At 40.7% G+C, this 20,665-nt stretch overlaps 1 protein-coding gene across 6 annotated transcripts in view; it reads left to right on the top strand.

The window, feature by feature from the left end:
- Window positions 1-20,665, top strand: part of osbpl5 (oxysterol binding protein-like 5) — a 107,594-nt gene that overhangs the window by 67,382 nt on the left and 19,547 nt on the right. For 5 of the 6 annotated variants that reach the window (XM_060915069.1, XM_060915066.1, XM_060915064.1 and 2 more), the window contains 8 exons: window positions 7,091-7,247; window positions 8,014-8,087; window positions 10,866-10,946; window positions 11,612-11,713; window positions 11,809-12,012; window positions 13,120-13,204; window positions 16,569-16,731; window positions 20,442-20,637. In XM_060915069.1, coding sequence (XP_060771052.1) covers window positions 7,112-7,247; window positions 8,014-8,087; window positions 10,866-10,946; window positions 11,612-11,713; window positions 11,809-12,012; window positions 13,120-13,204; window positions 16,569-16,731; window positions 20,442-20,637 — 1,041 coding nt within the window. In that variant the 5' untranslated portion in view covers window positions 7,091-7,111. Of the gene's footprint in view, window positions 1-6,509; window positions 6,571-7,090; window positions 7,248-8,013; window positions 8,088-10,865; window positions 10,947-11,611; window positions 11,714-11,808; window positions 12,013-13,119; window positions 13,205-16,568; window positions 16,732-20,441; window positions 20,638-20,665 lie in introns of those variants that run through there. The other variant, XM_060915068.1, reaches the window with a different exon arrangement.

A 20,665-nucleotide genomic window follows, 5' to 3' on the forward strand; every position in this document is an offset into this window, starting at 1 on the left:
TTTTCACCTCTGTTTGTCTGTTTCCAAAATGTGTAACTCCAAAAAGTAACACATGGGTTTTGAGGAAAGGTGAGCCATGAGACGATGAGCAATTGATTAGATTGTGATGCAAATCCGGATATGTGGCTTGGCAGAGGTATACACGCTACCAAGTACCATTCTAGCTCGGGCTGCATCAATACAAAGGGAAACTGCAGTATCTGCATATTGTGTCGATGGCAAGACAGTCCAGTAGCATCACCTATTCGCTATTGGACTTTTTTTTTTTTTTTTTGCCACCGACACTAGATACTGCAGTTTCCCTTTGCACGGCAACATTTCTACGTTGTCTATATTGTCTGTTTTTGTTATGCAGTCTTCAGAGCTGCCAAATCTCATTCCATTGCATTTTTGTACTTGCTATGATATGAATGAATTCTTAACAAATATAAACCTTCTGAGTCTTGACATAAGCTTAGTGCATGTTGACTTGCTAATGAACAGATGATACTAAATGAAAATGATCTAGACACATTTCATGATTTAATAATGGAACTCAAAGCAAAGGGAGGAAAAAAAATGTTCTCTTAGTTGCTTTAGAAGATGTTAGTGTGCGCGCGCGCATGAATGACACATTTTTAAAACTAGCTCCAATTAAATTTGTGATTGATAAAACGTGTTTAAATCATTATATTAATTTATGTGCAGTTGTTAAATGTCACCAAATAATGAACTTCTAACAGACTTCCTCAACTTCTCAGTCAGAACCCAGACAGCTGTTAGCATCAGGATAACCGTATCAGCCCGAGTGCAGTCTCAGCATTGGTTTTGTTAAAAGGTACAGTGGTGCTTGAAAGTTTGTGAACCCTTTAGAATTTTCTATATTTCTGCATAAATATGACCTAAAACATTATCATATTTTCACACAATTCCTAAAAGTAGATAAAGAGAACCCAGTTAAACAAATGAGACAAAAATATTATACTTGGTCATTTATTTACTGAGGAAAATGAGCCAATATTACATATCTGTGAGTGGCAAAAGTATGTGAACCTTTGCTTTCAGTATCTGGTGTGACCCCCTTGTGCAGCAAAAACTGCAACTAAGCATTTCCGGTAAATGTTGATCAGTCCTGCACACCGGCTTGGAGGAATTTTAGCCCATTCCTCCGTACAGAACAGCTTCAACTCTGAGGCTACATCCACACGACAACGGCAACGAGATGTTATTTAAAAATATATTGCGTCCAAATGGGCAACGATCAGTAAAATATCAGGTCCATATGGCAACGCAACGCTTGCTGAAAACGATGCAATACACATGCCACACCTCTAGGGGCACTGTAAGACGGTCCCTTCGGAGACACCAGAACAATAGAAGTAGTAAGGACGCATGCACATAAACTATTATGCGCGAGATTTCATATTAGCCACAAAGTCAGGAAAATCTGTTCGTAAAATTACATTATAATGACCAAATACAATGAAAAGTATTTTTCCAGTCTCACCTGTGAAAGGTAATCCCATGTGATCTCGTTTGGACGGCAAACCTGTTGGTACAGTTAAACGCAGCTAATCTTTATTCTCCGCTTTGACCTATCCAATATGGCGGCGAGGATGACGTATGATTCTATGCGGAAGGCGGCGTCTTTAATGGTCCGGAATAAATTGAATGCTACACGTTGCTGGATTAATTTGCTCCTCTACGCCCTTTTTGAGGAATGTATTGTAGGACTAAAACCAACATCTGAAGAGGTGAGATGGCTCCTTTTTTTTTTTCCCTATTTTTGCTGGCGGGATTGACTCTGCCCTAAGGGCAGAGTCTCTCTCTCTCTCTCTCTCTCTCTCTCTCACTTTGCACCATTACACAATAAATATTCACAGTGAAAATATTTTGTAAGCGCGTTTCATGAACCAAGTTATAGGATTTGTTGACAACTCGCATCGCAATGAGAAGATCATTGGCACTACTGGTGTTAAGAATCAGACCTTTTCATAAATGAATATTTTGCTGTAGAGCTGCAGTGTTTTGTACAATTGCATGTTTTTGCTTCACTATTACTGTCACTATTCTGCTTCTTGCATTACTACTATGAACTAACACTGAACATAATAATAATAATATCCAAGCTCGTGTTTCACTCTCACTAGTGCTCTGTAAGGCTTTTTCCTGGTGATATCCTGGTGATATTCGTTACACTTCTACCCGGCGTGAAGCACTCGCAGTCATGTGGTTGTGACGTCATCGTAAACAAATCCGTTCTTCTCATCCAGACGACTTCACAATGGCAACGTTGCCAGATCTTTCCACTCTGGAACCCGTTCTCAAAAAGATTGCGTTTTGGGCACCCAAAACGCCGGTGCCGTGTGGACGCCAGGCCTAAACGATAAGCAATTGTATCGGAGTCGCCTGAATCCATTGCCGTGTGGACAGGGCCTGGGATGCTGGTGGGTTTCCTCACATGAACTGCTCACTTCAGGTCCTTCCACAACATTTCGATTGGATTAAGGTCAAGACTTTGACTTGGTCATTCCAAAACATTAACGTTATTCTTCTTTAACCATTCTTTGGTAGAACGACTTGTGTGCTTAGGGTCGTTGTGTTGCTGCATGACCCATCTTCTCTTGAGATTCAGTTCATGGACAGATGGGCTGACATTTTCCTTTAGAATTCGCTGGTATAATTCAGAATTAATTGTTCCATCAATGATGGCAAGCCGTCCTGACCCAGATGCAGCAAAACAGGACCAAACCATGATGCTACCACCACCATGTTTCACAGATGGGATAAGGTTCTTATGCTGGAATGCAGTGTTTTCCTTTCTCCAAACATAACACTTCTCATTTCAACCAAAATGTTCTATTTTGGTCTCATCCAGCCACAAAACATTTTTCCACTAGCCTTCTGGCTTGCCCACGTGATCTTTAGCAAACTGCAGACGAGCAGCAATGTTCTTTTTGGAGAGCAGTGGTTTTCTCCTTGCAACCCTGCCATGCACACCATTGTTGTTCAGTGTTCTCCTGATGGTGGACTCACGAACGTTAACATTAGCCAATGTGAGAGAGGCCTTCAGTTGCTTAGAAGTTACCCTGGGGTCCTTTGTGACCTTGTTGACTATTACACGCCTTGCTCTTGGAGTGATCTTTGTTGGTCAACCACTCCTGGGGAGGGTAACAATGGTCTTGAATTTCCTCCATTTGTACACAATCTGTCTGTCTGTGGATTGGTGGAGTCCAAACTCTTTTGAGATGGTTTTGTAACCTTTTCCAGCCTGATGAGCATCAACAACGCTTTTTCTGAGGTCCTCAGAAATCTCCTTTGTTTGTGCCATGATGCACTTCCACAAACGTGCGTTGTGAAGATCAGACTTTGATGGATCCCTGTTCTTTAAATAAAACAGGGTGCCCACTCACCTGATTGTCATCCCATTGATTGAAAACACCGGACTCTAATTTCACCTTCAAATTAACTGCTAATCCTAGAGGTTCACATACTTTTGCCACTCACGGATATGTAATATTGGATCATTTTCCTCAATAAATAAATGAGCAAGTATAATTTTGTCTCATTTGTTTAACTGGGTTCTCTTTATCTACTTTTAGGACTTGTGTGAAAATCTGATGATGTTTTAGGTCATATTTATGCAGAAATATAGAAAATTCTAAAGGGTTCACAAACTTTCAAGCACCACTGTAACTGACTAAACATGTCAGCTGTTAGGATGAAGCTTTTTTTTCCCCATGAAATCTCTGTAAGGGGAGTTGGTGCTAGTGATTTTGATATCACCGTTGAGGAGTCACTAGAGGACAAGTGTGGTGGAGATACTGCCCAGTGGTGACCACTGACCTGTCAGCACTACACGAGTATTCCATCTCTAACATTTATTCACCACGTCCTGGAAAAAGATTACTCAACTGTGTCCGTGCAGAGCAATGAAGGTTTAGATATGCACATGGCTGCCCCAGTGCTACTAGATTAAGTGCTGACATGCAAGCAGCATCCTTAATATTAATCTTTCTTATTCAAGCACACACAAACATTAACTCGTCAGGCCTATAAGTATTTGGACGTCGGTGCAATTTTCATAACTTTTTTTTTTTTTTTTTTCTTCTGTACACCAATAATGAATCTGAAATAAAGTAATCAAGATTTGATTGAAGTGTAGAATTTTAGCTTTAATTTGAGGCATTTAACAAAAATATTGCAGAGTATTCAGGAAGTACAGCTTTTTTTTTTTAATATAAACATTTGTCTCCATTTTCACAGGCTCAAAAATAACTGAATGATTGATTGACGGACAAACAGTATGATGGCGAGGTGTGGCCTGTTTGTGTCCTTGTTATTTCATGACCTATTAAGGAGATAAAAGGTCTGGAGTTTATTCCAACTTGCAGTTGAACTTGTTGAATTTGCTTTTGGTTCATGGGAACTCCTCAGTATGCATTCCAAAGAGGTGCTGATGCAAGTGAAGGAGGCCATCATTGGGCTTTAAAAACAAAATGGACCAAACAGAGAGGCAGCAAAAGCGTTAGGAGTGGCCAAATCAACAATTTGGTACATCCTTAAAAAGAAGGAATGCACTGGTGAGCTCAGCAACAACAAATGACCTGGAAGGCCACAGAAGACAACTGAAGTGGATGATTGTAGAATTCACAACGACTAGCCAAGTCATGAGCACTCTTGAGAAGTTCAGCCTGTCATTGTAAAAGCTTCACCTGAAGATACAAACCACTGATAAATTTCAATAACAGAAAGGCCAGATTAGACTTTTCTCTAGGAAACCTGCCCAGTTCTGGAACAAGGTTTGTTGGACAACCAGAATGATGGAAGGAAGGGCTCATGATCCAAAGCATACCACATCATCTGTCAAACATGGTGGACATGGGCATGTATGTGAGATTCAGTCAAATGCTGCAAAACTTGTCGGATGGCGTTTCACAGTACAGATGGATAAAGACCCAAAATGTACTGTGAAAGCAACCCAAGAACTTCTTAAAGTGCATATTCTGGACCAATTTCATCTTTTTTATATGAAAGTATGTCCATTTACACACTCATCATGTGTAATTTTGCACAAGGCCATCTGTCTACAGCAGAAAAAAAATAAAATAACAAAATGCGTCTGGAAAAATCCCAAGGGAGTCTGGAGCCAGATTCGTGACATCACCTGCGGAAGCGCCAGCAGGCTGCGTGAGCTTTGCACAGTTTCAGTGCACAGCCTGTGTAGACCAAGCGCTCCCATTTCTCTCCCATTGTCCGGTCTTTTGGGAAACGATGAGTACTAATCCCATCAAGATTGGTGTTGCTACACCCTCCTACGATACATCTGTTAACCTATTTAATAATTACACGATAACGTTGAAGAAATTTGCAGAAAACCACCAGGTCGTTTTCTCATAAACAAACCAGCGCTGACGTAGGATTCAGAGGGAGGCGTCCCGCATGTGACGTCACGAAAATCAATGTTTCCCGGGAAATCCAAATGGCAAGTTTTTTCAGAGGCGGACCAATTCACCTCAACTGAATTTTTCTGGTATTGCGCAAAGTAAAAAAAATTGCAGAGAATGCAGAATGTTACAGATATTTGACCAAAGTTTAATATAAAATAGGAGAATTACATTGATCTTGCTCCTGAATTTACTCGTGATGTGCACTTTTAAGGCAAAGAAATAATGTTTTGTTTTTTTGAATGGCCAATTGAGCATGCTTTTCACTTGCTGTAGACAAAACCGAAGGCAGAAAGATCGGCAAACAAGCAACAACTAAAGGCCTGGGAAAGCATCTCAAGGGAGGAAACACCTTTGCGCTTATATTTATAATTGTTAGTTTGTCCAATTACTTTTGAGCCTGTCTAAATGGAGTGCGTATGCAAAAATGGCTGTAATTCCAAAACGGTAATGCAATATTTTTGTTAAACCTCCTTGAATTAAACCTGAAAATCTACATTTCAATCATATCTTGATTTGGTTTCATTTCAAAGTCATTCAAAATTTATGAAAAGCGTCAGTCCGAAAACTCACGGACCGGATTGTATTAGCTTGCCCTGAATAGATGTTGAATGAGTAAGATAAATATTACTCGGATACAAATTATAGTTTTGCTTTTAATAACTAATTAAAGAGTAGATACATGTATGAGACACACACAGCTCCAGTTCACGTTATGTAGGGCAGCTGACACCAGGGACAAATGCAGCACGGCCAGGAAACGTCTTTTAACGTAACATTGCTTTGTTAGTTTTGCCGTTTTTGCATGCAGTATTTGTTTACCCTGGTTAGGGGTTGTTTTTTTTTTTTTTTTTTTCTTCCCTATTTTCCACTGCCCTGCTACTGAAAGCTACTGAAAGATGTGTAATCATCTTCACAAATGACAACCAGATGTTGAGCCAATCAAATCCCTGTAGTCACACTCTTGTTCCCTCCTCCAGCAGTCTTATTGACCTGCAGTTGGCCTGGCGGGCTGCCAGTCAGTGTGTGTGCTGTCAGAGCTGCAGTGCCAGAAAAAGCAAGAGAGAAACAGAGTGGGGTTTTGTAACACTGCACCTGAAAGACTTGCAGGCTCACACATGCACCTCCTCAGACTCTCACTGCGGTAGGAAGGCTATTTTTAGCACAGTTCCAAGAGCAGAAATGAGATTTGGAATAACTTGACTCCTACGCTGTACATATTTATTATTATTATTATTATTATTATTATTATAGTAAGGAAAAGTAAACATAACTAACTGGATAAATATGAGACAGAAATTTTATTCAAAGGAAAAGTGTGATTTAACCCATGACTGAACATTAAAAAAAAAAAAAAAATTCTATATTACTCTCTTACCTTTCCATTTTTGTTTTCATATTTAATTGTGTAATTGTTCCATGACATTTTAGTACTAGCAGTGATGTATACCGGGGTGGACAAAGGATAAATTCATTACCTAGGCCCAGAAGCCTAACCGACCAGGATAAACAAGTGGTAGCTAATGTAATGTAATAATACATGGTGAGCTACTTGAGTGCATTAATGCAGACTAAGGGAAATGAATGAATATACAAATTCCCAGTGTGTTATGCTGTGGAGAGCATGTACAGTTCAACACATTATATAATCCGCTTCTCTGCAGATTGACAGCCTGGCAGTCGGGATGAAGGAGGAGAACCTGTTCCGGCGACGTTTCTCTCTGTGTCCCACAAACACCCCGCCACCCAAAATAGATCCACGTGCTCTTGGCCGGAACCTGTCGTACGGTGGGGACACTGATATGGACCCGATCAGCCCAGGTAGGTACAGTACATGCCACTAATGTCCTTAGTGACGGTGCTGCACTTATTAGAACATTGCTGTTTAAGTGAGCCTAAGGGAAAGCTGTTGGTGTTCAGGGTAACATTGTGTAATTTACAGTCGGTACCTTGTTTTGATTCAGAGCTTTGACCATTGAGCTTTTTAACATCTTATGTTAATAATCACAAGTTTGAATCTGGATGATGCTACAGTCATCCATCGCCAGGTGCCAATGGAGCAAAATTGGCCATGCTCTCTGTGACACTAGCCAATTGTTGGCATCTGTAAGCTCATGTATTGAGAGAGAGGGCAAACAGCACTTGTGTGTTATGCTGCCCGGTGACGCGGCATTACAGATGGGTATTAAGTTTCGATATTGCCGTCACATATCAGAATTTTTGATTTGTTAGGAATTTAGATCAACATAAACTGATGCTAAAAAGTCACCTTAGGGGGAAAAAGTAGTTGTGTTTTTTGGTTTATTTCAAAATATTTTAAGTAAAGGCATTAGGTGAAGATAAAACTAACAAAGTACTGATGGTAATTAAAAGCTAGGATGAAAAAATAATTGTTTTGTGTGTCTGCATTTGAAATCATGGCGGATGCAGTTCAAATGTGGCCTTATTCTAAATATTACCCATAATCCATATTTTTGCTTTGGAGAATATAGATCATTTGTGTTTTATCTTTGCCTTGTCCACATTCTGACTGCATGAAGATGTGCTTGCTCAGGTGGGTGGGTGTCCCTGTGTACATGTTCTGCAGGCAGTGAGTCGGAGAAGAATGATTTGCCTTTATTGAGAGATGAGGTCAGCCCAGGCCAGTCTCCCAGCAGTGCCGTGAGTCACCCTTCCTTCTTCCCATCAGTTAATGTGTCTGAAACTATTTCCACCCATTCATTGTTTGTTTGTTTTTTTAAAGTACCCTTTATTACTTTGCTGTTACCTAAAGATGGTTACTTAAAGCGAGACGGCCTTTCGATTTCATAAAATCGGTGAAATTTAGTTCCTTCTGAAATTTGGTAATTGTGATTTTATGTGTATGTGTGTTATTTACCAGCTGGGAGGTCCGTATCGTGAAATACCGTGACCGAGGTCTTGAAAGTACTGACCGAGGCCCTCTGGGCCAGTATTCAAGGCCGAGGCCACGGTATTTCATGATATGGACTGCCCAGCTATAATATATAATATTTTTTACCAAGTTCTAACAGAAAACAAGAGCACCTGAAAGGGAGAGCCGAGCCGCCATTTTGAATCCTCATTCACGGCTGTAATGCAAATGGCTTCCTCCTCGGTATACAAGTGCACTTCCATGGCAGGAAAAAAACTACATTTTGCCGCCTATGTAGTCCCCTATTTATACAAATAGGAGTCATTCAGGATTCAGCCATGTTTTTGCTTGGCATTAGCAACAGTTAGAGGTTTTTAGCTTTCTCCTGAAATGTTTTTTTTATTTCTTCTTCCTCAGGGTTGTAAAACTCGCTTTCGCTGTGAACACTGTCGTTATCGCTATTAATGCTATTCTCCTGAGAAATGCTGGCAAAAATTTACAAGACTTTTGATAATCTTATAAATAAATCTTTAGATAAATGTTGACAAAAAAATGCTACTATATTTGTTGTTGTGAAGGAGCGAGTCGCCAGAGGGCCGTAACTGGGGTCCGTATCGTAGGATACGGACCCGCTCGCCAGCCAGTCAGAGCGCAGGATTTGATGGAAACAGGACCGTGAAAAAAATTTTATTTTTGTAATATCTCACAAAATATCAGGCCATTCTGTGGCTGGGAAGTTATTTAATTTGAGGGGGTTCCCTCACAAATAATGTGCATGAAATCGCTCACTTTGCACAGACGGAGGAAGTCCGGTGTGCACGCTTGCACAGGTTTACCTTTGACCGTGCACTGACAGTTACATAATTTTGTTGCTAAACGAACAGCCGATCACACCGAGGTGCTCGCTGATATTTATTAGTTTGGTCCTGCGTTTCCTTTCCTTCACAACATAACGTCTTTTCTCGGTTTTCTTTCACGTATCATGCGCACACTCGCATCCTCCATTTCCCTTTTCTGTTTCAAATTTGTATCCCACAATGCCTTGCACGAACGGGGAAAGCCCACCACGTGATGCATGACGTAGTATCTTGAATTGGGTCATGCTGAAGCAGGCAAAAATAGAGAATTTAGGGCCACGTGGCGCTAAATTCATTAATTATTCTATTTTAAAAAACTTAAGTCTGTGATTCGAATTCGGTAGCTTTCGGTTCACAAGCGAAAAATAATTGGGTGTCGGAAAATTCTTTTTATGGCCTATACTTGGAAAAATCTGAAAGGCAGTCTACCTTTAAATGACTGCTTATTTAGTCATGTCACTTTGTGCCTCCTCAATTGCAAGGCTAAAGCTAAGGTCTCACATAGCCGGAATCATTTCACAGTAGACACCGGTACATGATTTTGAGCCTTCCAGATATCAACCAGCATGCGTTCCAGGCCCTTCATTTGGAATACGTGAGAGCTGGGAAGCTTCCTTGACAACCGAGAGGGTGTGGCTTCCATCCCTGGAACGTTTCTTCTTGTGGAAAATTTGCCATGGGTCAAGCGCCAGATGAATTCATCTGTCACAACCATGAAGGCATCTGTGAGCATCCTTTAGGTTTACGTGGGCTGCTGGAGGGTTACCGTAGCATTCCGTCGCAACCATCAAGCTCAAAATGTTCACAGAACAACATTCTGTGGAAAGAGAGATTTTTCTGAGGGGGTGTGGCTTATTTCGTCTTGCCATGGCATGCTGCAGTCGTGAAAACCGTACACACTGCCATCGCTGCTGCTGCCATTGGTTTTACCGGCGTCCTCCATCGTGGCTACCATGGCTTCATTTGCATATTTACTCCACCCAAATTTATGTGACGGATCATCTCCAAAATCTGACGGGATGGCCACGGTAGGTCCCAGCTACAGTTCTCGTGGATCAACCGGCTATGTGTGACCTTCACATAAAGCTGTTAGTCACGGCAAGTCAGATTTAGATAGAAGTACTGATTTGCCAAAAATGAACTCTGGTGAATGTGAGGTTATGGAGTAAGTATTTTTCCCTTTTTTTTTTTTGGTGAGTCCTTAAGACGGTGCTGAAAAGATCTGCCCCAGAGAAAAACTGTGCCTCCGGACCCTGTATTTTAAAGTAGACGAGAGACTGGATATGTTAAATTTTTAAAAAGCAGTATTTTTAAACAACATCTGCATAAGTGTAGAGCAAAAAACCAGCTCTAGCATTGAGGCACTGCTTCCTATAGTTAAGAAGCTAATTTTGGGCTATGGAGGCAGTCATCCTTTTCGTCTCGCTCCCTGAGCTTCAGCTGACATCCACAGCTGACTGCACAGACCTGCTGAATTTGGCTGCCTGCATTTGTGGTTGGATTGAAAGGAAAACGCTGTTGTTAAAGATGGCTTCTCTTTAAGTCTGACATAATTACTGGGCTGGTGAGTCTAAACATAGAAGTAAGTGGTAGACCGATGGTGGCCTGCAGCGGTAGATGTGTATGATCTTATTTCTGTTTTTGCTTGCTTTAGCTCTAATACGCTCAATTATTCTGCTTTGGTCTTGTCTCCTCCTTTCTCTTGTGTAGTCAGAATCAAAGATGTTCATAGGCTTGGAGAAGGAGAGCTCCTCACCCACTGAAAAGTTGGCCAGGAAGGAATCTCTAAAGGTAGAATGCTTGTTTTCCTGGCTTTTTCTTTTCCAAATCATTATCTTATTGTGGCTTTCTTAAAGGCAAAGTTCACCACGTAACACATTTATATTGAACGATTTGGGATTCGTGATGCTGTTGCTAATTCACTGGTTCGTGCTGTACTCATGTTATGTTATTCCCAGGATATGTTAGCACTTGTCTGCTGCTCTGACTTCACAGGAGGACGTTGCTCATGCAGTTTAATAGGAGAAGAAATTTCGGCAATCTCAACTGTGAGGGATTAATATTCAGATTTTCACTGTTGGTTCAGGAAAAAAAAAAATACAGCTTTGAGCAAGGGCTTGTTTTCTCGCTCACCATTTTCCAGCAATGTTTGTCACCTTCATGAGAAATCCAATTTAAAATGGAGCAGAGACTCGGCTCGGCTAATTGGTGATCTGCCAGATGATGAGCAAGATGTCTATTTAAAGCAGAGTGCACAGATGAGGGGGGTGATGAACTTCCTTTAACACTCATGTTTTTACACCTCAAACTTGCTCTCATGCAAGCTGTTGGAATATAAACCTGCAGATAAGGCTGAACACACGTTTTCAGACTACCATGTCTGTATCTCTGACGCCCCCTAGTGGTGGTGGTGACTTACATTTGGCTAACTAGATGGCTTTTTTTTTTCTCTCCAGGTTCAAAAAAAGAATTACCGTCAGGAAAAGAAGAGGGCAGCTAAAGAACTCTTCAGTGCTCTAAAGGACCCCAGTGTGGTCATAATTTCTAACTGGTTAAAGGTATAGAAACTTTTTTTTTTTTCTTCAGGTTTCTGTTTTCTTTTAATAAGGCATCCAAGTAAATGGCTTTATGGCGATATTTGTTTGTCCATTAGATCCGGGGGACGCTGAAAAGCTGGACGAAGCTGTGGTGCGCTCTGAAGCCTGGAGTTCTCCTGATCTATAAAACCCCAAGCTCCGAGCACTGGGTGGGGACTATCATACTAAATGCCTGCAAACTGATTGAACGGCCATCAAAGAAAGATGGCTTCTGCTTCAAACTTTACCACCCCTTAGAGAAATCCATCTGGGCCATGAAGGTTAGACATGTCTGTCTTAATCTGCTAAATTATCAACCCCGTCTCTTTTGTTCTAAAGCAGGGGTGGGCAATTATTTTTTCCATGGGGCCACATGAAAAACAGAATTTTGTGGAGGGCCGGACCATAAGGCTGAACTAAATTCTGCATAATATTTAATTGTATTTCTTTATATAAAGCAATAAATATCATTGTTTTTACAAGCTGCTAAGACTGGTAAGAGTATGGAAAAAACGAGGTTGCCTTGCAAAAAATGTCATTTATTCAATCAAATTTCCCAAAACAATGGTTAACAAAATATGAACGTTTGTACTTTTTTTTTTTTTTTTTTCCCAGTCACATTCACCCCAAAACACAATAAAGACATCACAATATTGTCTTTCTACTCCAAATATCAAACAAGATGCATCATATTATAATAATGATACCCACATTTGTAGTCTAATCACCTCATTTGGTGTTTTTTATTTGTTCAGTGAGAGAAATCTAGTCTCTGTTGGTCTTTAACGAGTGCATCAGAGTCAGGTTGAATGTCTGAGGTGGAGATGCGAAGCACAGCTGACAGATGATCATCAGTCGATTCGGTGTAGGTATCAGATCTACAGATCGGCTCGGGCTCCGGCGCTTGCTGGTGACGTCACACTATGTGATTGGCTGGACCGTTTGAAGGATGACGTACAAGTTTGTGGTTGGTCTGGACAAATTACGGAAGTACAGTAGTTATCGCGGGATTAAGTTTCGTGGGATTTCATGTCATGTTCATGTCGCGCGCGTTGTGTGTTTGTTGAACACAACTTCAAAATAAAAGCAATGCATATTCAGTGACGGTCCATGCATGAGGTAAAATTAGAAAATACATTTATTTTGTAATTTCTAATTAACCTTACGCGGGTCGGTCAGAATGAACCAAAGGGCCGGATGCGGCCCGTGGGCCGGAAAATGCCCAGGTCTGTTCTAAAGTGTGTCACTCTTGCATGGTGAGCCTGGAAATGAGCAGGACTTTGGATTTTTAAATAAAATAAATTGTCTCTGCATGCCTTGTTAAATTTGATGGTTTTATCTGTGTAATTGGAAGGCAGTTCATTAATTGGTTGTTTGATTAATCCCAGGGCCCGAAAGGAGAGACCGTTGGCTCCATCACACAGCCTCTTCCGAGCAATTACCTGATTTTTAGAGCAGCATCTGAGTCTGATGGTGAGTACATATTCATGTGTATGGAACCATGTTTTAAGCCAGACGCTATTGTTTTCTTACTCCAGAGATGAACCTGAAAATTAGTTTGCCATACATCTAACATAACCTCATTCATACCAAGGTCTAGATCTCGAAGTCTGTTGATTTTAATATAATGTGTTTACTTATTGTTTAGTATGTGGCGTGTTATACATGTGCGCTTGCACAGACAAGTGCTTTATGTCAAACGTGCCTTGCACATACTTCTAAATTTTTCAGGTTCTGCTCCTGCACTTCCAAAAATACTTTATACTCGAGTGTGTCACCCTTTCTTCATTAGATAATCTCATCTGGATACTGTAGGTTTGTACCTAAGAACTGCTACTGCCATCATAAAGATGGTCCGGTGTTCGTCCCAGAACTTCTATTCACAATACGCTCCTATTGAATATCATTTCATATTATACAGCTGTAGAAGAGAAATGATTCATCATTGCACTGGCCAGTGTTACCCAGAAAAGGATAAATTTTCTCTTTTGAGTCTGCGTTCTCTCAAACTTTCCTCCTCATGCTTATGTGTCGGAGTTTTTAATGCTACTGTCACTTCTGGCTTATTCATTAGGGATCTCCGATTACACCCAGAGTTCTGTAATGATGTATTGAGATAATGTCTATTGTTAAAAGCACTATACGACGATAATCTGAATTGAATCTGGTTTTTTAATACACACACACACACACACACACACAAGGGTAAGTCAAAAAGTTCTAAGACAGATGTTATAATTTCAAAAGGAATTCAAAAAAGGAAATACACAGAAGGAATTCTCCAATGGAAACATCGCTTGCAGAAGTGTTTAGACTTAAATGGAGGCTATGTAGAGAAATAGCCTTATTTTCATAAAGATTTTTTTTTCATTTGTCTTAGAACTTTTACCCTCCTCTATCTATCTTTATTATTTTTATTTTTTTAAGTGCATCATTGGTGGAGCCTGTAGCTTCTCTTAAGCCCAGCACACACGGGCGAGTTTCTGTTGCTTGGTCATGCAACTTTTTGACACAAGCGAAAAATTACTTCGTGTGCGAATTTCGCCATTGCAAATAATGTATTTATTTATTTTTTGTTGCTTGCGACAGATCGCAGGTATCAAACATGCTTGATATTCTGCGACAAAAATCGGCAGTCGCTGACTTGTTGCAGAGATATCGTCGCGTGTGCGTGTCTTTGCGATTAACAAAGCAATCACCTCCAACGGCTAAGCCAATCCCCACCCGTGAAGTAGTCACGCGGTTTCCACGTGACTTGCATCCCCCTCCTCAAATCGCCCACTGGTCGCAGATAGCGCGTGCACACGCGGCTACCCGAGAGGGGAAACTTGTGTCCAAAAATCGCAATACGCTTGCGATGAGAAGTCGCCTGTGTGCGCCAGGATTTAGAATTCAGTTGAGAAATGTTGAGGTACATTTCCTGTAGATTTGTTTCTGAGGGATATTATGAGATGTTTATTCATGCAAGCTTCTAACGGTCACTATCCTGTTATTTGTTTGTTTTAAGATCTCATATACACCAAGTGGCACTGCTAAAGGTATCACGGGAGTTGTATGTAGCGTTTGATTTAAAAAAAACACGATAGATTTTCCTTGTGTGTTGTGTGGCCGCATACCCTAGAGCAGCGTTTCTCAACCTTTTTTCAGTCACGGCACCCCCATATAAAATATACGCAGTCACGCTGACCCCGGCAGTGACGTTGTGACGTGGGAAAGGGGGCCGTGAGACAAATTTTGATAATGCATGAGGCGGCGATGATCTGCATTAGTGTAACTATCGTTTTTGGAATTTTAATTCATTTTATTTATTTCAATGTTAGAATATATTTTTTGATGGCACCCCAACGAAGCCAGACGGCACCCCGGTTGAGAAAGGCTGCCCTAGAGTAACCAGTTACATCTAGGAGTCTCAGCCCTGAATATACAAAAAAAACCATATCAGCATGCCAGCTGAGTAATTTACTTCATTATGCCTGGCTGCCAGTTCAACATGACTTGTTTATACAGCCCTTGTTGTTACCACTGTCTGAGCATTTGCCATTATGCCAAATAGCCTACAAAGCCATTATAACACTCTTGAGCATTGAAATAAAATAATGTACAGTACCAGTCATAAGTTCGGACACACCTTCTAATTCAGTGTTTTTTCTTTATTTTTATTAAGTCACTTCATGTCTTACAGTAATGATGGATGTCGTTTCTCTTTACTCAGTTGAGCGGTTCTTGACATAATATGGATTACTGCAGTTGTAGAATAGGGCTGTTTACTGTTTGATCTCGAACACATTAAAAAGGAAAAATTGCACTAATTAACTTTTGACGAGGCACCTGTTAATTGAAAAGCATTCCAGGTGACGACCTCATGAAGCTGGTTAAGATAATGCCAATAGTGTGTAAAGCATCAAGGTAAATGGTGACTGACTTTTTTTGGTTTGTTTACCCCATAATTCCATACAAGTTCTATGTTATTTCATAGTTTTGATGTCTTTGGGCGGCACGGTGGTGTAGTAGTTAGCACGGTCGCCTCACAGCAAGAAGGTTCTGGGTTTGAGCCTAGTGGCCGACGAGGGCCTTTCTGTGTGGAGTTTGCATGTTCTCCCCGTGTCTGCGTGGGTTTCCTCCGGGTGCTCCGGTTTCCCCCACAGTCCAAAGACATGCAGGTTAGATTAATATGGGACGGCCTTGAGCGAGGCACCTAACTCCCAACTGCTCCCCGGGCACTGTTAGCATGGCTGCCCACTGCTCTGGGTATGTGTGTGTGCTCATTGCTCACGTGTGTGTTCACTGCTTCAGATGGGTTAAATGCAGAGAGGAAATTTCACAAGTGTGTGATGAATAAAGTTCTTTCTTTCTCCCGCCCGCCTGCCTGCCAATGTAGAAAATGGTCAAAGTACAGCAAATCCTATGTATGAGTAGGTGTGTCCAAACTTTTGACTGGTACTGTGTGTTCCAGTTGTAAACTAAATAGCTGGCATTGTTTTTAAAAGTGCTCAGGTCCGAACATTATTCAACTCTACAGATATGTAGCCACAGACCCTCACCGAAACTCATTCATTCAATGTCATGTGACACATTTAAGCTGACTAGGTGGTCTGTGTTATACTCGAGGAAAATCTGGTTTACTTTCAGACAAATTTATTATTGATGATGATGGTTCATGTTTTAAAGTCTAACTTTCAAAGTGCTAAAAAAAAAAAATCACTGTATGAACCCTGTTAGTGGAGAATTGTGTTTTGTGATTCTACATATCTACACAGTTTATCCAAATTGGATAAATAATTGAACAGTGTGTTGGTTTTGGTGTGGTTAGCTCTAACCCGGTCTCTCGTATGCTCAGGCCGTTGCTGGATGGATGCGTTGGAGTTAGCGCTCAGCTGTTCCAGCCTGTATAAGCTGACTGCTAAGAGCTGCAGGGACGGGGATCTGAGCAGCTCTTCTGAATCCTCTCATATACTCCAGCTCCTGCAGTCCACTGCCCTGAGTGACCAGGAACTGCTACAGTGAGTGATTGATAGATTAACACACACAGCAGCCTTAAGACAGCCATAAAACTGGATCATTTCTGGACCTTCCCCCCCCCCCCCCCCGGATCCTTCATTTCTGTAATGGGTTCAGGCCTACCCTGTATCCACACCGGACATGTCGTGACCAAGATCTGTTAAGTCACATTGGCTTAGCTTGAGAACTACCATGTTAGGTTGTCTCAGGCCCTGTCCACACGGCAACGGATTCAGGTGAATCTGATAAAATTGTTTATCGTTTTGGCCTGGCGTCCACACGGCACCGGTGTTTTGGGTGCCCCAAAACGATATTTTTTGAGAACGGGTTCCAGAGTGGAAAAATCTGGCAACGGCGCCGTTGCGAAGTCGTCTGGATGAGTAGAACGGATTTGTTTACGATGACGTCACAACCACATGACTAAAACAAGCAGCACTCTCACGCGCATCATTCGTAACAACAGCTTTTCTTTTAAATAAACAAGTAACTGAATAATTTCTTGAATTTCTTTTTTTTTTTTTATTGGATAAGACTGCTTTTCAAAATGTTCACACCAGTATAAAAAGTTATATAAATTATATAAAAATGCTTTTCAAAATGTTTACGCACAATAAGAAAATTAAGTTATATAAAACTAATTTGTGCACACAGAAGGCACGATTTCCTCGCGTATTCGCAGCCATCTTGTTGTTGTTGTGTGTTTGTTCCTGTGAGTGCTTCACGCCGGGTAGAAGAAGGGGTTTATGCGCATGCGTCTACTTCTTCTATTGTTCTGGTGTCTCCGATGGGACCGTCTTACAGCGCACGTAGAGTGTGGCATGTGTATTGCATCGTTTTCAGCAAGCGTTGCGTTGCCATATGGACCTGATATTATATATATATATATATATATATATATATATATATATATATATATATATATATATAGATTTTTTTTTTTTACCTGCTAAAAAAAAAATTCTCGTTGTGTGGATGTAGCCTCAGTATCCAGGAAATCCCACTGACAACCACATCCACTTCTCAGCCAAGCTGAGCAAACCCTTCTGTTTACTGATTGCACATCTCAGTTGCTCATTACCTCCTTAGTTTTCTGTATAAATGTCCTTCAGTTTGTAACACACCTTGCTTATAGCAACAAGAACTCTCATTGCTAAATCTTGTTTGCGCTCAGGCCTTCGTTATTAAGCCTGTTTTTGTCCATAGGAGTCTGGCAGCTGTAATTACAAAACATGACTTGAGACAGTGAACAACCAGTAAGCCTATATTTGTGTTGATTGTGTTTCCTGATGCTGGTGTGAAATGAGCATTATACAGTACGAACACTGCTATGCACCAACAGGTTGCTGAATCTTAATATAATTTTAAAGCAAGTGGACAAGATATGAAAAGTGTGCTTATGTGACTTCAGTGGATTTCTTTGGATTTCATTCTTTTCTCACACCCCGGGGAGGTGTAAAACAAAGGCAGAGTCACGTACGTACTGGAGTTTGATGCTTCGCAGACATGCCTGTGACATGTTGGGTGTGGATTGGAAGTCTTACTAAAATGGAAACGAACATGACCCATGATGCAGCGCTTGACATGACTGCTTTTTATGTATTGTGAAATATACTCTTCATTCTGTCAGTCATACTGCAAGTAGTGGTATGAACTGTGTCCTAGTAAACCATGACCAAGAAATTAGTTGACGCATGCCTTCCTTTCATAAGTCTGTTGAAATGCTTGTCTGGACGTGATGCCACATTGGCTTAATGTGAGATGTGAGACGCTGTCTCTTTTTTTTCGTCTGCTCAGATCAAAAAGTGCTGTTTGTAGACTTGGTTCTGTTCTGTACATTTCGATGATTAATCCGTTACAGAGAACCATTACGTACTTCGCAGTGCTTATGTGCCCCAAATCCTGACTTTTTCACTGCCAGCTGAGACATGATTACTGCACTAATACGATTCCCAGAATATAATAAATTATTTCAAAGCATTTCACAAAGTCTCAGTGCTTTAACAATAAAACTAATATGAGCAAATAATAAATTATAACAATAAAAGCATATGTATATTGTTTACATACATTAAATTATAAAATCAAAATGATTAGTATTCATATAATAATAATAATGTCCTGTTTATAAAATAAGTAGGAGAGTTTCTAAAACTAGTACCTGATATCTCCAAGGCAGAGACGGTATTACTCCTTCTAGAATGAATTTCACTGAGTTCTAATCCATAATTTTCATAAATATTTACATATTTGAGCACAAAAAATACACATTTTAAATATTTAAGATCCTGTGCTTTTACTTGAGTGGCTTAATACAAATTTATGGAAATATTAGGAGCAGGTGTTTTGGATTAACATTTATTCATCTTCAGTAATGTATATTTCAATGAAAGTACCACGTACGGATAGTAGACTCACCATGCGTGTGTGTAATATTAATGCTCATAGTAGGCAGCCAGTATAAGCCACTGGTGCCCTTCAGCTGGCAGCACAAACATCTGTACATACACCGCCTCTTTTCCCACCTCTATCCAAATGGCCTGTGGTCATTTTAGCACTTTCACAGCCATGCTACACTTCCCAGCCAATCAGATATGCCTTCATGGGTCATGTGACACGGTAAAGGAGGAAGTGACAAGGAGAATATGAAGTCAATACCACCCCAAGAGAGCTGTCATCAGAGACACAGATGGACAGACGCGTACGCACACGCAGCAAGCAAGCCTGTATATCAGGAAAAACAGCTCGTGAGAAGAATTGAATAATTTTTTTTCCCCCTCTTTGAGACATAGTTGTATGTTAACAGCAGTCAACTAGCCTTTTCCTTTTCTTTTTTAAACTGTAGCCGCTTTTGCCTGTAAGGTGAGTCATTGATTACTGTTTATGGTGTCTAATTGCCTTTTTTTGGACAATAAGTCTCATTAGTTGTTTGTCCTGCTTGATAGGCATGCTGTGTGTTGAACAAAGTGTGATGAGATGGTCTCTCACTGTCTGAGCAAATGTTAACGCAACAAAAGGCTGCTGTGACTTTTTATTTTTAATGGATGGATTTGTGGCATGTAGTCTGTGAGTCGGTTCTCATGTTTTCTAGGCAGATTTCTTAACACATTCCTGTATTGTGGTCAAGAAGTAGTCAGAAGTGTCATGTTCATCTCTTTTGGTGGCGTCCGTATCATGGTTGCGTCCATCTTTGTGTGTCCACTGGGGGACGCCAGACATCATGTCGGTCTTGTGACATCACTGGTCTTGGTGACCTTGACCTTGCTCATGAAGATGAAGAATGATCATTTCTTAGGAAACTGGACTGACCAGGATGATGTTGTAACAGTAGTGGGCCTTGCTGGATAGCAATTAATTCAAGCAAATAGGACAACTGTCAAAACATAGACAAATGACATTTTTATCTACGTAGCTGCATGTCTCTTGGGTCTACAGGCAATGTAGGTTTGTACTGAGCTGTGGTATTACTATTACTCGTTCACTGGTTCATTTATGTACATGACTGCATTGCCGGTGCTGATTGAAATGCTTGTAATTTTGTGTGTATGTAATTGCAATAAGCAGGTGATGATGCACCGTTCTACTAATGACAAAATCATAATGTAGGTTTTTTTTTTTATAAATTGCAGCATCTGGTAAGGGATCAAAAATGTTATGTTTGACTAAATAATTTCGATTTATAATGGTGGCTGAATAAGTTTTCGTTTTCTTTTAGATTGAATGACTCCATGCTTGAAAACAGCCAGATGGAGAACGAGTCTGAAAGAGAGGCCCATGAGGACTCTGATAACGCAGCCAATGAAAACGGTGGTAGATTAACTGAGGAGAGCGATATGGACCAATCAGATGACCTTTTGCCCTGTCTCCAAGCAACAGTGTATGTTGAACAAGGCCATGAGGAAATGGGAGAGGTGAGGACTCATGGTTTAAATACATACG

Source organism: Neoarius graeffei, chromosome 2 (assembly GCF_027579695.1).
Source record: "Neoarius graeffei isolate fNeoGra1 chromosome 2, fNeoGra1.pri, whole genome shotgun sequence".
Lineage (NCBI taxonomy): Eukaryota > Metazoa > Chordata > Actinopteri > Siluriformes > Ariidae > Neoarius > Neoarius graeffei.